Source organism: Camelus dromedarius, chromosome 3, assembly GCF_036321535.1.
Source record: "Camelus dromedarius isolate mCamDro1 chromosome 3, mCamDro1.pat, whole genome shotgun sequence".
NCBI lineage: Eukaryota > Metazoa > Chordata > Mammalia > Artiodactyla > Camelidae > Camelus > Camelus dromedarius.
Genome location: NC_087438.1, coordinates 49,786,560 through 49,810,113, shown reverse-complemented (window position 1 = coordinate 49,810,113; position 23,554 = coordinate 49,786,560). Strand labels below are relative to the sequence as shown.

Sequence of the window (23,554 nt, the reverse complement as noted above, 5' to 3'; positions counted from 1 at the left end):
TCCCTTCCGTAGTTGAATCTGCTTTTTGGAACTCAGAGGTCTAGGAGGCTGAAGCCTTTATCCTGCAAATAAGAAACAGAGGACATCAAAAGGCTTTTGTGCCCAAGAGTTCCCTACAAGGTCTTGCTCGAGTTCAGTAATCCATTGAGTTGTACACTCTTCTGTACGTGTTGTAGTTAAAAGTTGGGGAGTTTTTTGAAGTGGGTTTTGAAGGATCTTCATAACTCTACAAGAACTACTGCATTAAATCAAGATTTCTGATGTGCCTGTGCCAAATGAAGGGAACATTACAGCATAGTTCCTCCCACTCTTGTGTGGCCCCAGGTTGTGATAGTGTTGCTGAAATATCGGCTCCGGTCCCTGATGAGCCAAATAACCCAGAGACAAGGTCTTGGAGCTTAGAAGAAAAGAGGCAGTTTTATTGCTTTGCCCAGGCAAAGGGGACTCAGAGCAGGCTAGTGCCTTTAAAATTGAACCCACCTTGGGGATGGGGTTGGGTTATTATATAGCCACAGCTCAAACAATAAAGCATTGATAACAATCAACAGAATCATTTTCTCATCAGAAGACTTAAAATGGCATCATGATGCCTCCAGGGGACCAATTCTACAGAGGCTAGTGGTTAGATCTCTTTATCTTGTAAGCACTCAAGGTGTGGTCTTCTTGGCAATTCAGGCTATTTTGTAAGGTTACAGCCCTGTGACCTCCTTGGAGACCAAGCATGATTATTACTTTCAATTACTGGAATAAAGTAGAAACAGTAAGATCAGTAGCTTTAGTTTAAACAATGGGCCTGGAACTGTGAGTAGCAACCAGTCAGTCAGGTCAGTTGACGGTTTTAAGGGCAAGCATAAGAATGAGCAATCTGTTAGCCTGAGTGCGGCCATTTTATTAACCCTCCTTCAACAGGAGAGGGATGATGTTGCTAGCTGCTTTTTAATGGAGTAGTGATAAGCTGGGATTTTCAGTCTAACTGGAAATATTCCAGACAGACCACAGTTGTTCACGTGTCTTATTCTGTATATTTAAAATTTTAGGGAAGCTTAAAACCAAGCCTGCCATTTCAGCCTTTGGTTTTACCAAAATAAGAAGCTGTTGAGGAGGGGGATTTTTCCTCCTCTGCCTCTCTTGAGTTTTTGTGGCTGGCCTAATAGTAAAATTGACACAAGACAGATTAACAGGAAAAAAACAAATTTTGACTCCTGTGCATGGAGATTCCATAGAAATGGGACCTAAGAAGTGGCCAAAGCAGGCAGCTTTTATACTTTTTCGACAAAAGAACAATACATTTGTAAGGAATTGATAGGACAAGGAAACAGGTTTGGGGTGCCCAATTAGTGAAGAATCTAAGCAGGCTAGGTTTGTAGTAGTAAATTCAGGAAGTAACAAGGTTTGTTTGTGTAGGCTTCTTCTCAGATCGAATTCCTGATCTTTGGTAATATTGTCCTATCTCCAGATGCAGGGAATGCACCTTTCATGTGAAATTTATTTCCTATTTTCTTGCATTGGCCATTTCTTAAGTAACTTTAATTCAGAATAATCAGTATGCTATTGAGGCACATTTTGGGGTAGCCTACTCTGGGCCCCAAGAAAGCTATTGTTCCACTTTAAGTTCACGTTAATTTGTTTTATCACAGCAAAATATACACATACCTTCTATGTTTCCATTTTGCTATTATTCTTTATACTTTTATCTTCTGATACAACTGAGATTCTACACTTGCATTAGAATCACTTGGAGGACTTAATAAACATGCATATTCCTGGCTCCCCTCAAGACCCACTGAAAAGTAATTTCTTCGAGTAAGGGCCTGTGAATGTTCATTTTAACAGGTTCTCCAGGAAGTTCCCCAGGTGACTGAAAGCCACTATACTATTCTAACCAGGCTTTCAAGCATCAGTTCAGCTTTTCTTTCTCTGTGATATAACTGTCTTTACTTAGGAAGATTCCCCTCAGAAATCCTATCTGTCATTCTCATTGGTAGTTCTGCTGCAACTTTGTACTTAAAACCTTTCTACAATTTTATAAGGTTTCTGTTGCCAAGTACTCAAGTCACAAGTACTTAGCTCTGCCACTGTAGCATGAAGGCAGACATAGACAATACATAAATGAATAAGCATGTTGTATTCCAGTAAAGCTTTATTGTAATTTCATATAATTTCCATATGTTATTCTTTTCTTGTTTCCCAACCATTGAAAAATGAAATTCTTAGCTTAAAGCCCATACAGAAAGTAGGCGGAGGACTGGAATTGGCCCATAGGCCATAGTTCATAGTTCACCAATCCTGTACTCTAGATTATTTCCCTAACCCAGTATAGGTTAATATACAGTAAATATTTGAGTACCAAGTGAATTAAATTGTAACACTTGTGATTTTGCATAGAGCGTATATTATTCATCTTTATGATATTGCCTAGTATACTAACTGGTTCAGAAATTTTTGTCAAGTCACTTTTCAACTTTCCCCTAAATTTAATTACCAGGGTTATCAGTGTTTTCAATTTTCTTGAATCAACTGCTTTTTTTTCCCCCTTTCTGTCTGAATAGGAAGGCCCAAACAGTTTGATTAATGAAGAAGAGTTCTTTGATGCTGTTGAAGCTGCTCTTGACAGACAGGATAAAATAGAAGAACAGGTATCTATATTATTAAAAGTTATAAAAATCCTTGATGTATGTCATTTTATATAAATAGAATTGGAAAGTATGTATCTAATAACCTAAAAAATGAACTGAGTCTACATTGATTCACAATTGTAGACAAATCTGTATAAGTCACTTTCTTCATTGATCGGTTTCCAAGCAATAGAAAGAAGACCAATGATTGTTTAAAGGAAGCATATGTAATTAATGTGAAATTAAATGGAAATATATTCTGCCTATTCCCCTTGAAATATCCAACTTTACTATCATTGTTAATATAAGGCATAATATTTGCTCTGAATAAAACAATCTCAATGAATTTCTCTTCATGAAGTACCTTATGAATTCAAAAGGAAGATGACCATGAATTTATTTTTCTTCTACATTAGTACCATTCAGTTTTTATTATTAATTCCTTTATTGCTTTCACTACCTTCACCTTTAGTTACTTCCTCACTTTTAACTTTGCTCAGTGTCTTTTCATTTATTAAATTCACAGTGGTTATACCTGGCTCCTCCTGTGGAAATTGAAGGAGAGCATTTCTTAAATTCTTTAACTCTAGTTTCAAGATTAATTTGATCTTTTACCTTCCTTAATTCTACAACAACACAGTTACCATATATTACCACTAGATGGTACTTAAGGATGAATTTGTTATTCTTAAGGACTAAGCATTTTGCAAATAAATCTCATGTGTATTAGTTTTATACTATAAATTAACTTGCATAGAAAAGTCTTGTTCACTCCCTGTCATTGCTAAGGCAGTCATGGCAATTGTGCCCATTTACTGGTCTGTCTACCTGAGGTAAGTCATCTGCAGTAGTGGCTGTTTACTTTTCTTATTTATTTTTCATTGTTTTTTTCCATAAGTCAATGATGAAAAGTTCATCACATTAATTTATAAAGTTTATTGCTCATTTTTCATACCCAAAAGGTGCTACACAGTACTCAGTACAAGTGGGAACTTTCAGTTCCTAAATGAGCTCTAATTTTGGATACCAAAAATATTATCTGAAGTAGCATCATTGTGTTTGGTTTTGGATTTTTGTTTTTGTTTTAATGGTTTTGGGGTTGGCTTTTTGTTTGTTTTGTTTGTTTGTTTGTTTTCCCCTTCACTGTGTTTTTATTTTAACCTAAGTTGTGTTATTTTGGGCAGAGTACTGAACTTTGAGGTCAGGACAAGTTACTCTTAGTTTTGCCACTAACCATGAAGCTATAAACTTAGCACTTAAATTCTTTGGGTCTTGGTTTTCTAATCTATGAAACAAGGAGTTGGATAAGATGATTCAGATCATCGCTTCTGACTCTAAAATGCTCCTCTATTGAATATCAGCGTGGTGGTTGAGTTGGAGTTGAAGAGGATCAATAAAAAAAACTCCTATAAGCTTTAGAATAAAGTAATAGTCATGGAGCTATCAACTCATTTAATTTCAGTCTATTCTTGACACTCTGGTAGGTACTTCACAAAACAAGTCATTAAACAGACCTTGATTTTCCTTGTTAACAGCCAGGCACGTTGATATGACAAAGATAATTACAGTGAGGTCATGCTCTAGAGTAGTAAGTTTTGTTAGTTGATGAAATCAGTTCCAAAGGTTCAGATCATTTCCCTCGTTGTATGCAGTAGATGTTGCACAGAGCTCTCAACAACACAGCCACTTCATATGTATTCTTCAGTGGCACATTTTTGAGTTAACATTTGTTTTCCATTTTTTGCCAGCACAGGGAAAGATATGCCATAAAGTGGTGAGTGAGAAATAAGATCTTAGCCGTTGTGTTCAGTGTTGAATGGTAATTACCAGTTGTCTTCTGCATAGTTAGAAGATGAGCACACACACAATTTCTCATACCTTAAAATTAGTAGGTATTTATTGAATAAGTGAGAAGAAACTAGGCAAGCTGAGGAGGAGAAAGGAGATTAGGTGGCAGCTTAACAGAAGTGAGGTGATGGGATGAAGGCATAATACACATTCTTCATGGAAGGGAGACAGCGATATATATGATATGTTCTTCGGAGCATAACTGAACCAAACAATGATACTGGTTCAAATGATATAGCCCTGCAGGATGCCAATAAGGTGAAATGATTGGAATAATTTGGCTAGAGTTTAGATAAGGAAGTTATTCTGGGAGCACTGTTAAGATTGATTTATGGTAAATGGTGGCATGCTGGTATTAGAGATTGTAACTGGGAACAAAAATCAGAGCACTAATCCTTGTTCTAAGGTAGTATCTATAGAGTCTAAAGAAAGAGGATTGGGACACATGAAGTGCCAAGATTTGGCAAGACTTGTATCTTTAATGTTACTTCATAATTCAAATATTTGTAAGTACTAAAGTGCCCAGTAATTAAATGTTATATTATCCCGTCTCAACTGCAAAATACACTTTAAAACCTTCCCATTTAACATTATATGTTTCCTTAGTCACAGAGTGAAAAGGTCAGGTTACATTGGCCTACAGCCATGCCATCTGGAGATGCCTTTTCTTCTGTGGGGACTCATAGATTTGTCCAAAAGGTAAGGTAATGGCAGAATTTACTGAAAGTGTATGTTAAATTGTTCTTCACTGTTGATGAAACTCTCCTGCTGTATAAGTTTTCTCCCTTTTCTTGAATTTAAGTAATGAGATATTTTGAAATTATATGTCTTCTTCCATATACATCCTTCAAAACCATTAGAAATCTTCGGACATAATGTTCTTTCTTTTTTATTTAAGGGGAAAAGAAGGGTGGGGAGATAGGGAGTGGCTTGTCCAAAATAATTAATCAGAAGCATAGCCAATTATATTAAATCTTTTTTCTTTGGGGTTAAGTGTTTTTATTTTTTATTATTAGAAGCACTACATTCTTTATAGAAAGATTTTGCAGCATAACACATAATAGGTGCATGAAGTCAGCACTTGCTGCTGAGCTTGTTTCATATAGTGCTTTGTTCTCTCTTTCTTTATCTTGTGTTTGGAAGTTGGTACTGAATGCTCTGTTGTGCCTTTGTTCTGATTACTTGGTTTTTTCTTTGTCTGTCTCTGGTAGCCCTATAGTCGCTCTTCCTCCATGTCTTCCATTGATCTAGTCAGTGCCTCTGACGATGTTCACAGATTCAGCTCCCAGGTACTGTATGAATGTATAGAGTGGACTTGAGTCTTTCTGTGCTATATTCCAGCCTGCCTTCCTGGTTCCTAGAAATCTTTTGGTTAGGCCACTTGTTTTGGATTTGCATTTTAAATAGTAACAACAAGCATTAAAAAGGACTTCCTTATCTGCTAAATAGTTCCTCTGTCAGGCTTGCATGTGCCCTTTGTATCCTCTACTGTGAATAACTTGGAATTTTGCCATATAGGAGGTACTCCCAAAATATTTCAAATTGAATTGAAACATAGAAGTTACCTGGTGTTTAAATATCAAATGATAACTGTTTCTTCAGACAGGATTCTTCAGCTTTTATGGACATGGTCTGTAGGATATGTTACAGCATTAAAGCTGGTTTCAAGTCTCACTTCTAATCTAATTTAAAATATCTCATAATATATTCAACAGGGAGATAAGTTTTTAAATAAAATTTGTGTAATTACCATGTCTTATTACCATTATAATACTAAGCTTTGTTGAATAGGTTGTGTTTTCCTTATGCAAATTACCCTTGGATATTATAAATGCATATTCCTGCTTGTATAAATTTATGGAAATTGATTTTAAATTATTAAATATCAGTATGGTTTAGGAATTTAGGACAGGAAGCTGGATGCTTGCAATCTCTGCCCTCATGATAAAATCAAAGTATCGTCAGAGGAATATTTTTCTTAGCATCATCATTGGGTAAAAAAAAGTCACATCTTTGCCATTCAACTTTGTGTTTTTATGGCGATTGCATTTTATTGGATTGCATTATGTTATTTTATGTTAAGAACTTTAGCTCTCCAGTCACAATGACTGGGTTTAAAGCTGGTTACCTGCAAAATATTGAACAGCTTTTCTAACGCTTCTGTGCCTTGCTTCTGTCATCTGGCTAGGACTTCAATGTAGCTAGAACCTAGCATGTGGTATCTGTGGGCTTTTATTAGCATTATAACAACATTATTTCTTTGAGCTAATCAAAACTATTCTGCATTATTTTTCTTTATCAGTGTATTCCAATAAAACCTTTTAAAAGTCAATTTAGAACAGGCATACAAATAACATTTACACTAATTTTCAACTATGTAGAAAATCAAGTTTGATTCAAAAATTTTTTTCTGGCTTTTGTAGCTTTTTCCTCGAACATTTTTGAGAATATTTATCAATCCTTCATCACAAATCACCCATAGCCAAATTTATCACAGTGTTTTTTACCTTTTGCTCATTCATTTATGCATGGTTTTTAAATAGTGACTTATTTTCACAAATAAGTCAATGACCAAACTAGATAATACTGGAACACTTTGGTTTATTCTGCTAAACTCCACCTTGCATTAAAATGATAAAATAACAAATTAACTGAAAGACATCAGTACTGGTCACCATTTTCCCTTAACATATAGAAATACACAGGCTATAAATGAAAGAAAATGTAAAGAGCAAGAAAAGAATGTGAGCTACTGATAGGTGCCTGAGAAAGAGGAATTCAGAACCCGGAGCTGGGCCCTAGCTGTAGAGATGTGTAGAACAGCTGAAAGCCTTCAAGTACAGATGAATGTATCACTGAGAGGCAGGTGCCCAGCTCTTTTATAAGACTGGTGTAACTTTTGTATGTAAGTTGAGAAAAATCTTCCTGGTGTATTTTTTTTTCTAAAGTATGATGCTCATGATTGATTCAGTTCTGTTTTTAAGCTTTTGATTTTTCTACTGTTTTATCTGCCAAAAGAGGGAAAAATGAAGAAAAATAACATTGAGGTCTTCAAATATTTATTGTCCTTGCTAAAGTATTTGTTGTCAGTAACAGACTTGTGCTCTGGCAGTTAACTATTAATTTGGCTTTGCCATCTACATTCAACTCTTGGCTCATGACTGCTTAGTTCTTGTCGAAATAATATTCATCGTCTTGATTGAGTAGGATTATTAAATGTAGAACTGAGAGGTGCCCTAAAAATAACTTCAAATAAAAGATGTGGCTCTATTAGGAAAATAGAACAACGCATGGATCTATCTGTCTGATGCACAGATATTGAAAATGAAGTAGCTAAATCAAAGTGTACAAAAAGGAAGAAGGACTTGGATTTATAAGTGGATCTTTTTGGTCACATTTACTTGCATAACACAATTACCATCTAAAGATGTCACATCAGAAATCAAAGGGAAAAAAAAATATCTTCCTTAGTTGAAAAAAAAAAAAGGAAAGAAAATCAAAGGGTAGGTAATACCTCTACAGGTTAATATGTGGTAAGCATCCTTGCAAAAACAATTCTGTGTAAAGCTTTTTCTCACTTTATGTCCATAGTAACATATAATTGTTGTGGTAATTATTTATTTCACCTTTCCCTTTTTTATGGTATAAGTTATACATGCTAATTTTAGCAGAACTAGAAAGTTGAGTAAATAAAATTAAAATCCTAGATCACTGTTCTTATGCATATCCTTTTTCCATATATATGTATATTAAAATAAATAAAATCAGGCACATACTGATTACACACACCTAAGTAATTGTTTTTTCTACCAAAGTAGGTAACTCTATATACTATTTTGTAACTGCCTTTTTTTTTAAACATATAATTAGGCCTATCTTCCTATCAGTAAATATAGCTCTAAATCTCCTTGTCTATTACATGGATATGCATACTAGATTTACCTACTGACCTAATATTGAATGTTTAGTTTATTTTCAGTTAGTCTTTATTATAAATATATATAGTGCTACCTGGGCATCCTTGTATATACATCATTGTACACTTAACCAGTTATTTCCTTAGAATATATTCCTAGAAGTAGAATTGTTTGGACAAAGGCCATGCATACTTCTAAGTTTTGTTTTTTATCCTTATTGCCAAACTGTTCATTAGAGAAGATGAGCCAGCTATACTGTACTGACACTGAATATTATAATTCAGTTAATTTTTTTCCCAATCTGATAGACTAAAAGTGGTATTTTTGCTTCTTGGCTGTTTGCAGTTTTCAGTGAATTGACTATTCATGTTGTCCTTGACTGTTTTTCTTTTGGGTTAACAGTACACTGTTAATTTGTTATAAGGAAATTATTCTATCCAACAAATTCCTTTATGACAGTAAGCATAGTTGTATTCCTTTCACCTGGGTAACAGAAAGAGATCCAAGTTCTATTTGAGCCCTTCTGAGACTTCTGTTCATTACAATTTTGTTGTGCCATCAAAGGACAATTTTCTTTCTATATTAATAGTGTTAGAAAAATCCAATTAGATCTGGCCTCCTATAATGGCATACTGAGTGATTCAAATGTGAGGTGAAAGAAAAGGTAAGAATTGGAGTGCCATCACCTCTTATTTCAAATGTGTTTTATCTTCATTTTTTTTTCGTAGTTCATTTGTAATGAAGATGCTGTGGGTGTCAGCTTATCATTTTCAGCTCTAGGTCCAAAAAAATCAAGGGCATGATTCCTGAAATTATGCTTAGTCTAATGAAAACTTGGCAAATACTATTAAAGCAGGTGGAATCTTGCTTCAGAAATTTTAATTGTCTTTTTTTTAAGCAATAGGTGTTTCTAGTAACACTATTTTCTAGTACATCAAATTTTAAACCTAGTAAGACAGAAAATTTAGTGTATGTTTATTCTTGTCACCCAATTAATGATCCCTTGTTTCCCACTTTTGATATAGAGTCATAATTGAAAACAGTAATTGAAGTATATCTTAAGAATATATCTGAAGTATGAGTGTGGTCACAAATGACCAAGTCATTACCTCTGTAGTAACATTGGCTACTTCATATTTTATCGCAGTGAACATGAAATTAGTTATAGTGAAATTTTTCTGGTATCACCTCTCTCCTTAACCTTAATGTTATTACCTTGAGGAATATGCCATAATGAGTAAAGATTCCTTGATGAAGGTTTTGCAGAACATGGTTAATACAGTAATTCAGTACTTCATTTGTTTCTTTAGTGTTTTATGAACACGGTACTGAATACAATTTTTGTTTCTCTTTTGAACTTTTCAAACCCTCTTAAGGAAGTAAATAATGACAAAAGACTGAAAACTTTCCCACAGATGGAGTAGTAACTATGATAAGAATACATTTTCTTCATCTGTCTAGCAAGACAATGTTAATATGTTTACTGTACATTGTTTTACACTTAGGTTACACCTCCTATCAATTTATATTTGTGGAATCTGGTTCCTTTTGGACCAAAACACAAATTAAAAACACCTCTTTTTTCACACATCTAATATAGGAATAATGTCCCTAACAAAAACACAATTACCTGCATACTTTTCAACAAAAGAGCTAAATGACAGTAAAGTTTTTTTTTAAACAGAACTCTTTTTTTAACAGAATAAAATTCTCCTGTCACAAGTAATCCATTGAAAGTAGGGCCTATTTAGGGGAAACATTTTCTGCCTGTAATTTCATAATAAATACAGGTGTTCTTAACTCCTGTTGTCCTGCCTAAAATATACATATTCAGATCTAAAGATTTTTAAATCTTCAGATCTAAAAAGAGTGAGAATTTCTCCCAATTAAGATGCAACATAGACAAATGAGTGAAGCCGGTGCTGCTTTGGTTTTATTTATGCATGATAACTGGGGCTTTCTTTGTTCTTCCTCTTTTGGTAGTAAGATACACTTTCTATATGTTTGTAATTTGGAATCCTTCATTAGTCATCCTTACCCTCTGAAAGCAGATTTCAAAATTATAAAGTCACAAAGGTTTTTCCAGTCAGCCCCTGAAATTGTGTTTTCTAATTAAGGCTCTATAAAATTATAGTTGTACTAGTAGTCATCTTTTAAAATCTCTTTCAAGGCTCTAACCCAGCACTTTTCACATTGTTTTGAAGTTTATGAATAAAGAAATAAGATATTAGTAATGTTTATTTAATACAAAATTAGATTGTAGAATTTTAGCATAAACATTTTTATCAGAAAATTTTTTGTGATCATTGCCAGTGAAAGACATTTAAAGTTGTGACTACTTTCAGTAACGAAAAATGCATTCTGAACTTGGTGTGCACATCACAATAACATGCTTATAACATCCTTTTGTGTAGAAAAAATTATATCCCCGGGGTGAATAACTTTGAGTTTCTGCCCCTAAACCATTATTTATTTCAAAATACATGTAAACCAGTTCTTAACTCTGTATCCCTAATGAATGCGGTAGACTTGATGTAAAATAAGTAGTTAAATTTAGGAATAAATCTTTAAATTGAAGTATAATGTACATATTTTCTCTTTTCTGCCTTCTCTTAATAATATTATTATATAAAACAATTATGAGTAAAAGTTTAAAAAATAGAACTTAAGAACTAAGTTTCTGTGCATAGATGGTAGAGGCACCACTTCCTTCAGAGGCAGTCTTTTTTATCACTTCAGTTCTGTATAAAAACATGTTTCATACTAGAATTTCCAAAGAACGCTTACATGGAATCTTACCAATAAATTTGATAGAGGATTCTGGGAGTGTGAAATATTCTACTTTATTTGCTTATAAAAGATGTGTTGGGGTAATTTGATAGTGAAAAGGAGAGATTGCGATTTAAATTTCAGTAAAAAAAAAAAAGATTTGGTTAGAAATTTAGAAAGAATGAACTAAAAGGTGATTATTTGCAAATGTTTGCATATGAGTATTAGCATTATCCCTGTAAGAATTTAGACCAATGAAACTGGAATCAAATAAATGGAGGTGGTGGTTATTTTTAAGTTGGCTTATATTCATGATAAAAAAGAAGTTTATCAGTGAAATAATGAAAGTTACCTTACCTTTATAGGGAAATCCTGACATACAATGATCTAATTCTAATACCTCTGTGTAGTCTTAAATACAGGAACACTGGACTAGATGGTCTCTTTGTACCCCTTTCATCCTTAATGTTCCATGATTTTGTGCTTTAAGATATTATCTTTGTAAGAAAGCATTTTATTGTAAGGGAAAGAATAATTCTTCTTTCCAAAAAATGTTGTTTGGTCACTTGATGTACATTAGGCCAATATGTTATTTGAGTGAAGCATCTTTCTTCCCTGCATTTCTCCCTCCTGTCATTAACCTGGATATGATACCTGGAATGTGGACTAAACTCTTCAAAACTATATAAAATGTACTAACCTTTGTGCATTTGGTTGCTTAGCTTTCTAAGAACATCATTTCTGAACTGAAGTAAACTGAATGCCATTCTGTTTTAGAGATATGACACAGCTGTTAATTGGACGTGTATTTTTATGGCCCTGTTTATCTTTTCAAGGTTGAAGAGATGGTGCAGAACCACATGACTTACTCATTGCAGGATGTTGGTGGAGATGCCAATTGGCAGTTGGTTGTAGAAGAAGGAGAAATGAAGGTAATTTCCAGTGTATTGTGTGTGTATGTCTTTTTTTAAGTCTTTTTTTTCGGGGAGGGGGTAATTAAATTTGTTTTAGTGGAGGTACTGGGGAATGACCTCATGCATACTAAGCAAGTGTTCTACCACGGAGCTATATACCCTCCACCCCACCAGTGTACTGTTGTAGGTTGCTAATTGCAGCCCTGGTGCAATCATACTATTATTAGTGTTGATATAAGTAAGATAGCATTTTAAAATTTCTATTAAACAAATGACATATGATCAGAAAAGCACCAGATATTAAGAAATAAAGTGTCCTTTTGCTTCCCTGGTGTAAGTTTTACATAATTTCTTTTATGATCTTAGTATGAATCTGAACACAGACCATTTTGTTTTACCTAAGCTGTGGAGAAAATAAAATTTGGGTGTCTAGATATGAGCAGGTCACAATTAGCTGATGGCTTTCTCTTTAGATAGTTCTCCTTCTCCCCACCCCCACCCCCCGTTTGTTTTTTCAGTATGCTAAATGCTGTGTCCAAGTGTCACTTTTTTCCCTCTTTGGTCTATACTTCACTTGTTCTTTCTCTGACTGCATCTTTTTTTGATATTTGGACATTGGTCAGCTAATCTTGCTCACATCCCTAAACACGAGACAGAGAGAACAGGGAGCAAGAGATTGAGAGTTGGCTTGAAAAGCAGCAGCAACGCTGAATTTTGGATTACCTCATGCCCAAGGCGCTATGCTACGATAGATGTTTAATAAGACTCCCTCCAAGCTGAAACTTTGGTTGGAGAAGGAGGATATTGACATTAAAAGATAAAATTACTTAGGTCTTTCTGATAACAGTGCATGAAAAATTGGAAAAGAAAGCGATCTCTGCTTTGAGACAATTAGATTGTTTTGCACTGAGGAGAAGCATTTGAACTATGTCTAGAAATGGAAACAAAGTGTGACAAAGGTGAAGTGAGTGTATTTTAGGCAAGATACAACATGAGCAAAACTTGAAAGCACTTTTTTAACATTTTTTTATTGAGTTATAGTCATTTTACAATGTTGTGTCAAATTCCAGCATAGAGCACAATTTTTCAGTTATACATGAATATACATATATTCATTGTCACTTTTTTTTTCCTGTGAGCCACCACAAGATCTTGTATATATTTCCCTGGAAAGCACATTTCTAATTCACGAGTTTTGTATAGACTTTTGACCAGAATTATTCTAGCAAATGAGATACCATATTAGATGTTGAAATTTTCTCTCCTTCTGAATAGGGAGCAAGTTAAGAAATAAGATAGAGGAAGTTACCAAAATGCTAGTTGTACTTCTGATAAGCTAACATAGCTGGACAATCACAGGGCTTCCCCACAAGAGCAGGCCCCAAAAGCAGACCAGGAGATATCCTGTCTGCAGGAGAAGAGGTTGAGCCAAGCCTGCCTAGTCTTCCTTCTATGCTCACCATTCAGATGTCCCTGTTCCCCGCCAGGGAGGAGGAAGTAAAAGGGCGAAGGGGAACCGGGAGTAATAGTCTAGATGAAGTTCCTCCACATGGAATGAGGGGTAAAGAAAAACTGCTCCTACACCTTTAGGGAGAACAGAGATTGGGGCTGGACTATGGGGAGTATAAAATAACCCACTAAACAGAATATTCTGTTGTCTGTGGCAGTAGGCTATCCATTGAACACAAAGTAACATTTTAGGAGGATTAGGCTAATAGAGAAGAAACTCGAGACCAAGAAAACCACTTAAGAGAATCGGGTACAAGGTGATGGAAAGCCTACCTAAAAGAGGTAACCAGTGAATAGAAAAGTCAGGCTGTTGGTTGAGTATCTTATAGAGGATTAGTAATAAACTTAACAGCTTTGTAAAGTGTGAAGGGAGGAATCAGAAGTCTATAAGATTTTCTTGTTTGGGTGACTAGGAAAATAGCAGTCCCAATAACATGAATAAATAAGCACATAAGGAAAGGTAGCTGGAGAGAGAGATTGCAAAAGAGAAATTATATGAAATGCCTAACAGTGTTTGGCCCCATAGGCACTCCATAAAATGAAAGCTGGTTCTCCCTGTGATAACATGTTTATTCATTTCTCAAAAGAGCATATTACAGAATTGTCTAAAGTAACAAACCTATAATTTTGAAGTAATTAATTTCATTCAGCAGTTTACATATACAATCTCAGCATTTAAAGCAAGACAGACCTTTAGGTATGCAGCCTTAGTATTTACAGCAGAATATCATCAATCTTTATGCCATTTTAGCATAATTCAACAAATAATTGAGAGCCTACTGTGTTTCAGATACCATTCTAAATCTGAGGTTACAGCATTAAAACAAAACTGCCTTAAATCAGTGTCCCTAAGCAGATTATGTTTTAACCAGGCAGATTTGGCCTTCTTAGCCATGTTGAACAGTATTTGAGAATGTTCAGTAAATAATGCCTAATTTAAATTGATATATTTACTTTTTTAACAACTCAGTAGTTTAATCATTGATTATATATGCATGTTTTTCATAGTTGACATTTACCTTGGATTTGTAGTTTTAAATATTTTTTATGTATTGTCTTTGTTAATAATTTGAGATTTTAAACTTTCTTTTAGCTGAATATTTATGTTCCAGAAGTACATTTTCATACGTAAAATTCTAAAAAGCAGCTAAATTTTAAAACATGCTTTCAAGTTTGTACTTCAGGGGTTCAAGTTTTATTTTTTAAACAGATTTTTAAATATATCCTCTAGGTATATAGAAGAGAAGTAGAAGAAAATGGGATTGTTCTAGATCCTTTGAAAGCTACCCATGCAGTTAAGGGCGTTACCGGACATGAGGTCTGCAATTACTTCTGGAATGTTGACGTTCGCAATGATTGGGAAAGTAAGCTGCCGTTATGAATAGTTTTTTTTATAATTATCGTTGTGAATTTAATATCAAACCTAACTTGGTTTTCTACATCTAATCTATAAAGTCAATATGGAAAGTATCTGGAGAATCATATAGGGGACTGATAATACCTAACATTTAAATGAAGTTTTTCACTGTACAAAATGCTTCTCAGCACATTATAGCTTTTGATCCACTGCCTCAATAATCCTGTGTCATAGATAGGGAATTAGGTATAAATTAGATAGGTCATGTGACTTGTCAGAGGCCACAGAACTAGTTAGTGGAAAAATTGGGACTAAAATTGAAGATTTCTGTTTTATCGTCTTCGCTCTTCCTAAACTGTTTTGTTTCCATGGTAAATCCTAGTTGAATCTTGCTGGGGTTTGTTTAGAGTAATTCTTGGTGTGTATGTGTGTTTCCGGTAGGCACCAAATTTCATAAATACTGATAATTAAGAACAACATGTTTATCAGTGGCAGTTTGACACTTTTTTTCCACAAACCTAAATAGAATAGCTTATTCAGCTTCAATAAATGGGGAATTACAGAGAGGGGAAGGGTTGTATTGTTAAGGAATAATTTGTGCTTAAGTAATGCAATGATTAGAACTGATTTCTTGCAGTGGGAGCTAGATATTGGGCCAAAGAAAATGAGATGTCTTAGTGATTAGATGTCACAGCCACCACCTATCACCCTAATGCTAAATATACCTTCCATTTGAACTTAGCCTGGGTAGAGCAGAATCCTGATCATTTTACCATAATGTCCATTTTTAATTGACTTTCATTATAAGTGAATTAATCATATTCTAAGAAAAGATAATAGATCTTTTTGACTACTAACATTTTCTCTTCATTTCAGCAACTATAGAAAACTTTCATGTGGTGGAAACATTAGCTGATAATGCAATCATCATTTATCAAACGCACAAGGTAAATGTCTTTTCATCCCCAAAGGATTCTAGCGTAGTTCAAACTGAGACATATAAGTTCTCCAAAGCAAAATTTGGCAGGAAATTAAGTGCTACAGAAGATTCAAAGACTTTATTAATAATCCATGAACTTCATGTATTTGAAAGGTGTATCAGCTCATTTAAAGCAAAAATTCGTACAAGCAAGAACCCAAGAAATATCCAGAAACAGTGTGTTTGATAAAGATCTGCAGTGTTGTGCACACTTTCAGTCTAGAAGAGAAAATATCAAAGTCCATTTAAATACTTTTCTAGCATCTGGTCTCTAGAGGGGGTGAGTGAGCTACCAGATGTGAAGGTGATAGACTCCTGTGACAGCACCAGAGGGGTGGGAAATACGTTATTAGCCTGAGTTAAGACTCACAGAAATTAAGGTGATCCAAGTGGAGTACATGAAATCAAGGGAAAATTGCTGAGCATCACTATTGAGAGATCGGTCATATCCCAGAAACAGTCATTTAAGTTGGCTCCCTTTCACTTCGTTTCTTCCTCTGCTATTCTCAATATTAAAATTATAGAATGTTTCTCTTACCTTATTCTGCTCTGTTCCCTTTCTGAAAATTGCCAAGTGTTACATTGAATAAATAATAATAAAATAAATTAAAATTTTAGAGATCCACCAAAAGCAGTACTGTGTTATATAAGAAAAATAAGATACAATAAGTAGTTCATTTTTCTTTGTTTAACAATTTTTAATTGAGCTGAATATATGAAAATATTTAAGGTTTGCTATGTATTTCTTGAACTCAGTCTTGTCATCTGAGGCATCTTACGTTTAATGACTATGACCTAGGCTTCATTTTACATGATAGCTAACTCAGGAAATGTGTAACAGGATTCTGTTTTGGCATACCAATTAAGGAGGGGTCTAGGGTGAAATCTAAAATTTAGTAGATGCTAAAATATTAGTCACCCTGTGATTTGCAATGAAAATAAATGACGAGTCATTTAGATTCAGAAGAATTTTACTATCTGAAGATTAATGATCCTGGCAAATAGTCTGCTAAAAGTATTTGCCTGGTAAATAGTAGATGGAGGGGAGGTTTATATAGGTTGTATTAGGATTATTTCTGGAAAAATAAAACTAAAAACTATTTATATGTATTTTATATTTAACAACTTAAGTTAGAATTATAATTATTTGAATAAACAAATTCTGGCATTAATTTTTTTCAGCAAAATTCAGTAACCCTGTATACAACATCTTTCTCTTTATCTTTGGCTTCTTTTATAATACGATCTTAAAGAGGGATACTCATCTCTTGATATTTGTCATTCATACTCTTTAAATTTCTGTCTTATCATCATCCTTGTGGATTTGCATCCATTGGTTCTAATATGGCCAGATTTTCATTTATTATTGTCTTCACTTACATTTGCCAAACACTGCTTTCATCAACTTCCTAAAATATTGTATCTTTAAGAGATCAACCATTTCACTTTGCACATGATTGTTGTTGTATTGACACTGAGCTGTTGGCTGTTTATTAAATTCAGCAATCGGGAAAGACCCTGTGCATATTTTCTCTCATTTTGAAGTACAGAGGCCCAGTTTTCAGAGACCGAGGGTCCGTGTAATTCCAACAGTATATGTTTTTCCTTGCATAGCATGAAGTTGGAAGATTCAGTCTTACTGATTTGGAATTCTTCAAATATTATTATGATATCAAAGGAGCGGTCTTCTTTCCCTAAAATCTTTGCTTTTAAAATCTTCACTGTGAACAATTGAAACAGAGGTTTTACTATACTTAAAGCAGAATAATAGCTGTAGGAGGGGGTACTGGGGAGTGATTGCTAAACAGATACAGAGTTTCTGTTTGGAATGATGAAACATTGAGAACTAGATGGTGGTAGTGTTTGCATAACATTGTGAATATAATTAATGCCGCTGAATTGTACACTTAAAAATTATTTAAATGGCATTTTATATTACATATATATACTACCACAATTTAAAAAATGAAGAAAAAATAACAACATTATTCCTTTGGTATTGTTCTGCAAAGCTATTAATTCAATGTTTGTAATTAATCCTTTGATGGGTATTCTCATATGCTTTCCATTTAAAATTTGACAGATACTACCTTAAACTAAGGCATTTGTTAGTTTTCTTTGTTAGTTACATAATATGAATAAAAAGTAGTTCAAATTTTCAAAAGATTTTTACTTCTTCCACAGAGAGTGTGGCCTGCTTCTCAGCGGGATGTGTTATATCTTTCTGCCATTCGAAAGATACCAGCCTTGACTGAAAATGACCCGGAAACTTGGATAGTTTGCAACTTTTCTGTGGATCATAACAGTGCTCCTGTAAGTACACCGTATAGTGTGTATAGTTGTACAATATAAACCTCAAAATACAGCACAGGGCAAAAGTGATGAACACACGCCACACACAGATACTTGATGTAATACGCTTCGTAGATTCTTGTTTATTGAAGCTGGCTCCATTGTGCTATCTGAGGGCAGCAGTCATGGCTGTGAACATCCCAGCAGGGTTGTTTTCCTTTCCTCCTGAGGTGGGAGGAGACAGCGGAGTAAGTAGTATAGGTAGGCCCCTTCTCCCAGTTGCCTCTTAAGCCATGATCAACTTCTGGCAAAACCTCTGCGGTTTCTACCTCAGTTGAGCCCCTTTTACTACCTAAGAAAGGGGAAAACCATTCCTGGTATCATATCAACCTAGCATGTATTTTTTATTGGTGCTTATAAATTTTATTGGAGATGCTGATGAGTTATGCTTTTGGTTAACTTCATGTGGAATTAGACCAGAAGAGATTACAAAATACTGGGTATCGACTACATTGGTGTTTTGTTTTTATTTTTTTGTTTTGGCAGCTTAACAATCGATGTGTCCGTGCCAAAATAAATATTGCTATGATTTGTCAAACCTTGGTAAGCCCACCAGAGGGAAACCAGGAGATTAGCAGGGACAACATTCTATGCAAGATTACTTATGTAGCTAATGGTATGTATTTTGTTGTTTGTTTTTGCTACTTGATAATGTAGATGTTCTTACTAAGATCTACATAACTGACAGTTTGGACTAATACTATTTACATATCTCTTTTTAGTCTTTGTTCCTTAGATTTAGTAATTTTTAATTTGGAGAGATACGTATCAAAATTATCAGGAAACTTTCAAGTTTCACCCTAGAACTACTGTATCAGAATTTCTGAAGCTGGGGAAGGATGGGTAAATTTTAAAACTTCGTCTCTAGATCACTGTTACATATTGTTGCTTTTAAGAACTATTTTATTAGATATTTGCCTATTAGAGTATATGTGTAATTAGGAATATAAGCATCAGTCAAAGGAAATTAGCATTTCTTTTTTTTTCCAAATTTGCAAAGACTTTTAGATGTTTACAGCATAATGTTAAGTCGGGTAAGAAAAAACAATATAAAATCCATTTCAATAATTTTAAAAAGAAGAAAAGAATATATGTGTGTGTGTGTGTATATATATATATGTGTATGTATATATATATATATTTGAAAAGTTGGGAAGAAATATATCTAAATGTTAATGCTGAATTGTTGCTTGGTTGTTGAATTACTGGAGACTGATGTTTTCTTGAATTACTGGAGATTGATGTTTTCTTCTGTTTCTTTTTTACTTTATAATTTTTGGTTTTTTAAAATTGAGATATAGTTGACATAAAATAATTATGTTAGTTTCAGGTGAACAGTTCTTTTTCTTATTGTCAGGCTTTTTAGTTTCCTGAATCTTTGCTCCCTGGTCCTTTTTTAGTTGCTCGTGACATATTTATTTCATACCTGCCTACTGTTGGACGGCCCTGTGTATCACCTGTTCTCTTTCCTTGCTACACCCCCAGTCAAATCTTTAAACCTTTTTTATATGGGCTATCGCTGCTAGTATGTTTAGGAGACTCTTACGCCTAAGTAAGTTACTATATGATTATAGTAGAATTTAATGAATAAATCTGCCTTAAGTAACCTAAAGTGTTTCTTTACTAATATTTGCATATAATTGAGGAAACCAAGAACGTTTTAGAAAGGTAATAAATGTTTATTTGCTCTCTGTTCTCATCTAGTGGTTAGTATTAAGGAATGAGTGGTCAAGATTTTAAAGGTGCTGTTCCAATGTGAGGAATTTTTAAAAAGCAAGGGAACAAAAGGGGTGCTTCACATGTATTTGGACAATTTTATTTTAACAGTTTGAATTTTTCGTTTATCTCACAGTAAACCCTGGAGGATGGGCACCAGCCTCAGTGTTAAGGGCAGTGGCAAAGCGAGAGTATCCAAAGTTTCTAAAACGTTTTACTTCTTACGTACAAGAAAAAACTGCAGGAAAACCTATTTTGTTCTAGTATTAACAGGTACTGGAAAATATGTTATCTATTTTTGTAAACTTTATTTGACTAATATGGCTCTACAGACATTACAATGTAATTAATTGTTGAAAGTAGTTTCTGTGTTATTTGATGTTCCCAGATGTGAAGAGTTTTTGTTCTTACAGCCTTTAAAACTTAATTTTTCATTATCTTTCTGCGTATATTAGGTAATATCTGCTTAATTTAAGGAAATGTAAGTATTATGGGACTATAAAACTTCAGAAGTGCAAATTCCTTGTATTTCTCCCTTCCCAGAAATTACTGTTAGGTTTGTCATATATTCTTCCAGACTTTATGTATGTACTGGCAATATTTCTTTGGTTCTTTTAAAAAACACTGTTTTGAGCTTGCTTTTTCTACTTAACAGTGTATCTTGACTATTAGTACATTTAAAGATATGAGACATAGAAAGGTGTCTTGAGTTTTTAACATCTTTTATATGAATGTTGCAGAATTTATTAACCACAGTCTCATGTTAATGTCTGGTTGGTTCCCATGTTTTTGCTGTCAGATAATGCGACACTGAGTATCTTTGTGGAAAGAGTTGAAATCTTTAATTTTTTTAAATAAGTGATGTTAACATGGTTCAGAAGTCAAAAATATGAAAAGATGCACAGTGAAACTTACCCCTTGCCCCCAATCACCCATTTTTGCTGCCCACTGCCCACATACACACAAAAGTGTATAGCTGCTGTTAGTAGTTTCTTGTGTCTTTCTAGAGATGTTTTATTTTCACCTGAATAAGCAAATGTAAGTGATTCCTCCCACAGATACACTTTTTTGTTGTTGAAAAAAGGTTGCGTCGTATGCACAAGGTTCTGCATCTTGTTTTTGCATGTGCTTTACCCGAAGGTCTTTGGTACAGAGCTGCTTTATTCTTTTTTCATGGCTATAAACAAATCCCATTGTATACATATGTATAACTTATCTAACCAATCCTCTGTTTGTAGATGTTAACGTCATTTCTGATTTTTGTAGAACAGTGTTGCCATCATACCCATGTGCCATTTTGTACGTGGGATGAATTACTAGTGGCATTCTTGGCGCTTTTTAAGGGTGGTTGTGCATTGTAAGTTAGGTACTGCCCTCTGTAGAGGCTGTATGAATTTACCATCTCACCAGCAATAATGTACTGGAGTGCCTCTTCCTCTGACCCTCTCACACAACATATGAAATAAAACTTCCTGATTTTTTCCAACTCTATAGGTGAAAAATACTTCCCCTGTGTAGTTTAATTGCAGTCCTTTTATTATTAATGAGGTTAAGCATCTCTTCATCCATTTGAGAAGCATTTGTATAATTCTGTTTCCGAGAAGCTCTGTGTTAACATTTACATTTGTAATGGATGTTGCCAAAGTATAATGTCCTAGCAATAAGTGTATATGAACATCCTCTCATTCTCACCCACGTTGAATGTTAAATCATTGGCTGAGAAATTTATATTCTTGAGTCAGTTTGTTTAGATAAAAGTAATATAGTTAATAACTAGATATAGTTGACCCATGAACATCTTGGGGGTTAGGGGCGTGAGCCCTCTGCACAGATGAAAATCAAGTAGGGCTTACAGTCTGCCCTCCATGTCCTTGGTGCCTGTGCATCCGATAATTCAGCCAACCCCAACCCCAGATCGTGTAGCTCTGAAAAGAATTCGTGTATAAGTGGGTGCATGCAGTTCAGACCCATGTTATTCAAGGGTCAACTGTAGTGATTTATGTTTTTAATTAGGTCTGGTTTCTGATACTGTTTATAGTGTGTAATTCTTTAAAAAAAACTCAAAGGCTAAATTTATTCTCAGATACTAATGTAAGGGTTATTGCATTGATGTCCCAGATATTTAGCTTTTCCCAAGAAAATGGGTTTTTGCCTGAAAATGTTAAACAGGTTCTGGTCTTACTTCTCTGTTTGGGACAAAGCCTGATGTTTGAGGGATTCTCTTAAAGTGTAAGTGCACTGCCTAAATACGCTGTTTTTAGGGTAACTTGTGGAATTGTTATGGCTAGATCTGGACACATACCTTTGTGTTGATTGTCTCTGCGTTGTATTTATCAAATGCACCAAAAACCTGATGCCACATGATGGCAGCAAGTTTGTCACCTTTCTTAGCTGGGTGTCTGTCACCACAGCCTTAAGATTTCTAAAGCGTTGCTGTTTGCTCAAACCAAGACCAAGACTCCAGCTGTATCTGTTTTCCCTCTTCTTCACCTCTACCTTCAGCCTTGCAGAGTAGGCAGAAAATATAACTGTGTATTAAGCAAAAGAAATCAGAGTGCAGTTATGTAAGAACGTGCTCTCAACTATGTTTGAGAAGAGTAATTTTGAAAACATTTGCAAAATACGTGCTAACACATTAATAGCATTTGCTTCTAAGCTGTCAGATTTGGAGCATCGTTTTATTGACTGACTGTGTGGGCACCCACGAGTGTACACATTTCTTCCTTTGTGGACCTGGAAGGATGGGGTTAAAATCCTTGGAAAAGAATTAATCTCAGGGGAAGGAGGTGGTAGCACTGTTTGTGGATGTGTGTGTGTAAAGATAGAACTGGGAGGTCTCCCTGGCCAAAACTTAGCTCTGGCCTTTCAGACCAGTTGAGCTTTTTGGTAGATGTATGAAGTGGAGCCTGGCTTTGAAAACTTAGGAAAGCTAACATTCTTAATTTTGGTGATAGAGAAATAGTAACTTTCAGTAGTGTCTATCATCTTTAGAGAAATTCCATGGAGGTTTAGTGGACTAAGAAGAAGGAAGTGCCAGTTTGTGGGGTACAGATCCAGACACTTCTGCTTCATACTCTCTCTGCCTGCGTTGTAGCACCGTACCCTTTGTTAATTTTTTCTGTCTCTCAGAAGATTTCTTATACCTTCTATTCCTTTCTGGTGGGATATTTGCAAGTGTGTAAAGATAATTTTACACTTAAGGGTTAAGAATCTTTAACATATAAATTTCAGTAGAGTTTCTGTGCATTGCATGAATTCGGAGGGTAGGGGGCGTCTGTTCTGCTGGTCTTGCAGCTGCTAGTGGTAATACAGTGCTGAGTGTCTTACTTCTTACTTTCTTTCCTACAGTGACTGAAGCAAGGCTGTGTGACATTCCATATTGGAGGAAAAAAATAAAAAACAAAATTGGACACTCTAAGCTGGAACATAGGATCTACAGCCTTGTCTATGGCCCAACACCTTGGCCTTGTGTGCGAAAATGAAGAAGTACTGCAATAGCAAAGCTGAACACCTAAACACTAGCTGTCTCCTGCTAGGTCTCCTCGCTCAGCATATAACTATAAATACATGTAAAACTA

The 23,554-nt window shown here is 34.7% G+C and overlaps 1 protein-coding gene across 3 annotated transcripts in view; it reads left to right on the top strand.

Annotated features, from left to right (window-relative positions):
- The window catches only part of CERT1 (ceramide transporter 1), a 116,908-nt gene extending 93,354 nt beyond the window's left edge, over positions 1 to 23,554 (top strand). Inside the window, exons 9-18 of one of the 3 annotated variants that reach the window (XM_064481598.1) lie at positions 2,550 to 2,636; positions 5,070 to 5,162; positions 5,675 to 5,752; positions 11,986 to 12,081; positions 14,804 to 14,936; positions 15,806 to 15,876; positions 18,093 to 18,221; positions 18,747 to 18,876; positions 20,113 to 20,249; positions 23,325 to 23,554. In XM_064481598.1, coding sequence (XP_064337668.1) covers positions 2,550 to 2,636; positions 5,070 to 5,162; positions 5,675 to 5,752; positions 11,986 to 12,081; positions 14,804 to 14,936; positions 15,806 to 15,876; positions 18,093 to 18,221; positions 18,747 to 18,876; positions 20,113 to 20,240 — 945 coding nt within the window. In that variant the 3' untranslated portion in view covers positions 20,241 to 20,249; positions 23,325 to 23,554. The remainder of the gene's footprint in view (positions 1 to 2,549; positions 2,637 to 5,069; positions 5,163 to 5,674; positions 5,753 to 11,985; positions 12,082 to 14,803; positions 14,937 to 15,805; positions 15,877 to 18,092; positions 18,222 to 18,746; positions 18,877 to 20,112; positions 20,250 to 23,324) is intronic. The other 2 variants (XM_031446826.2, XM_031446820.2) reach the window with 2 other exon arrangements.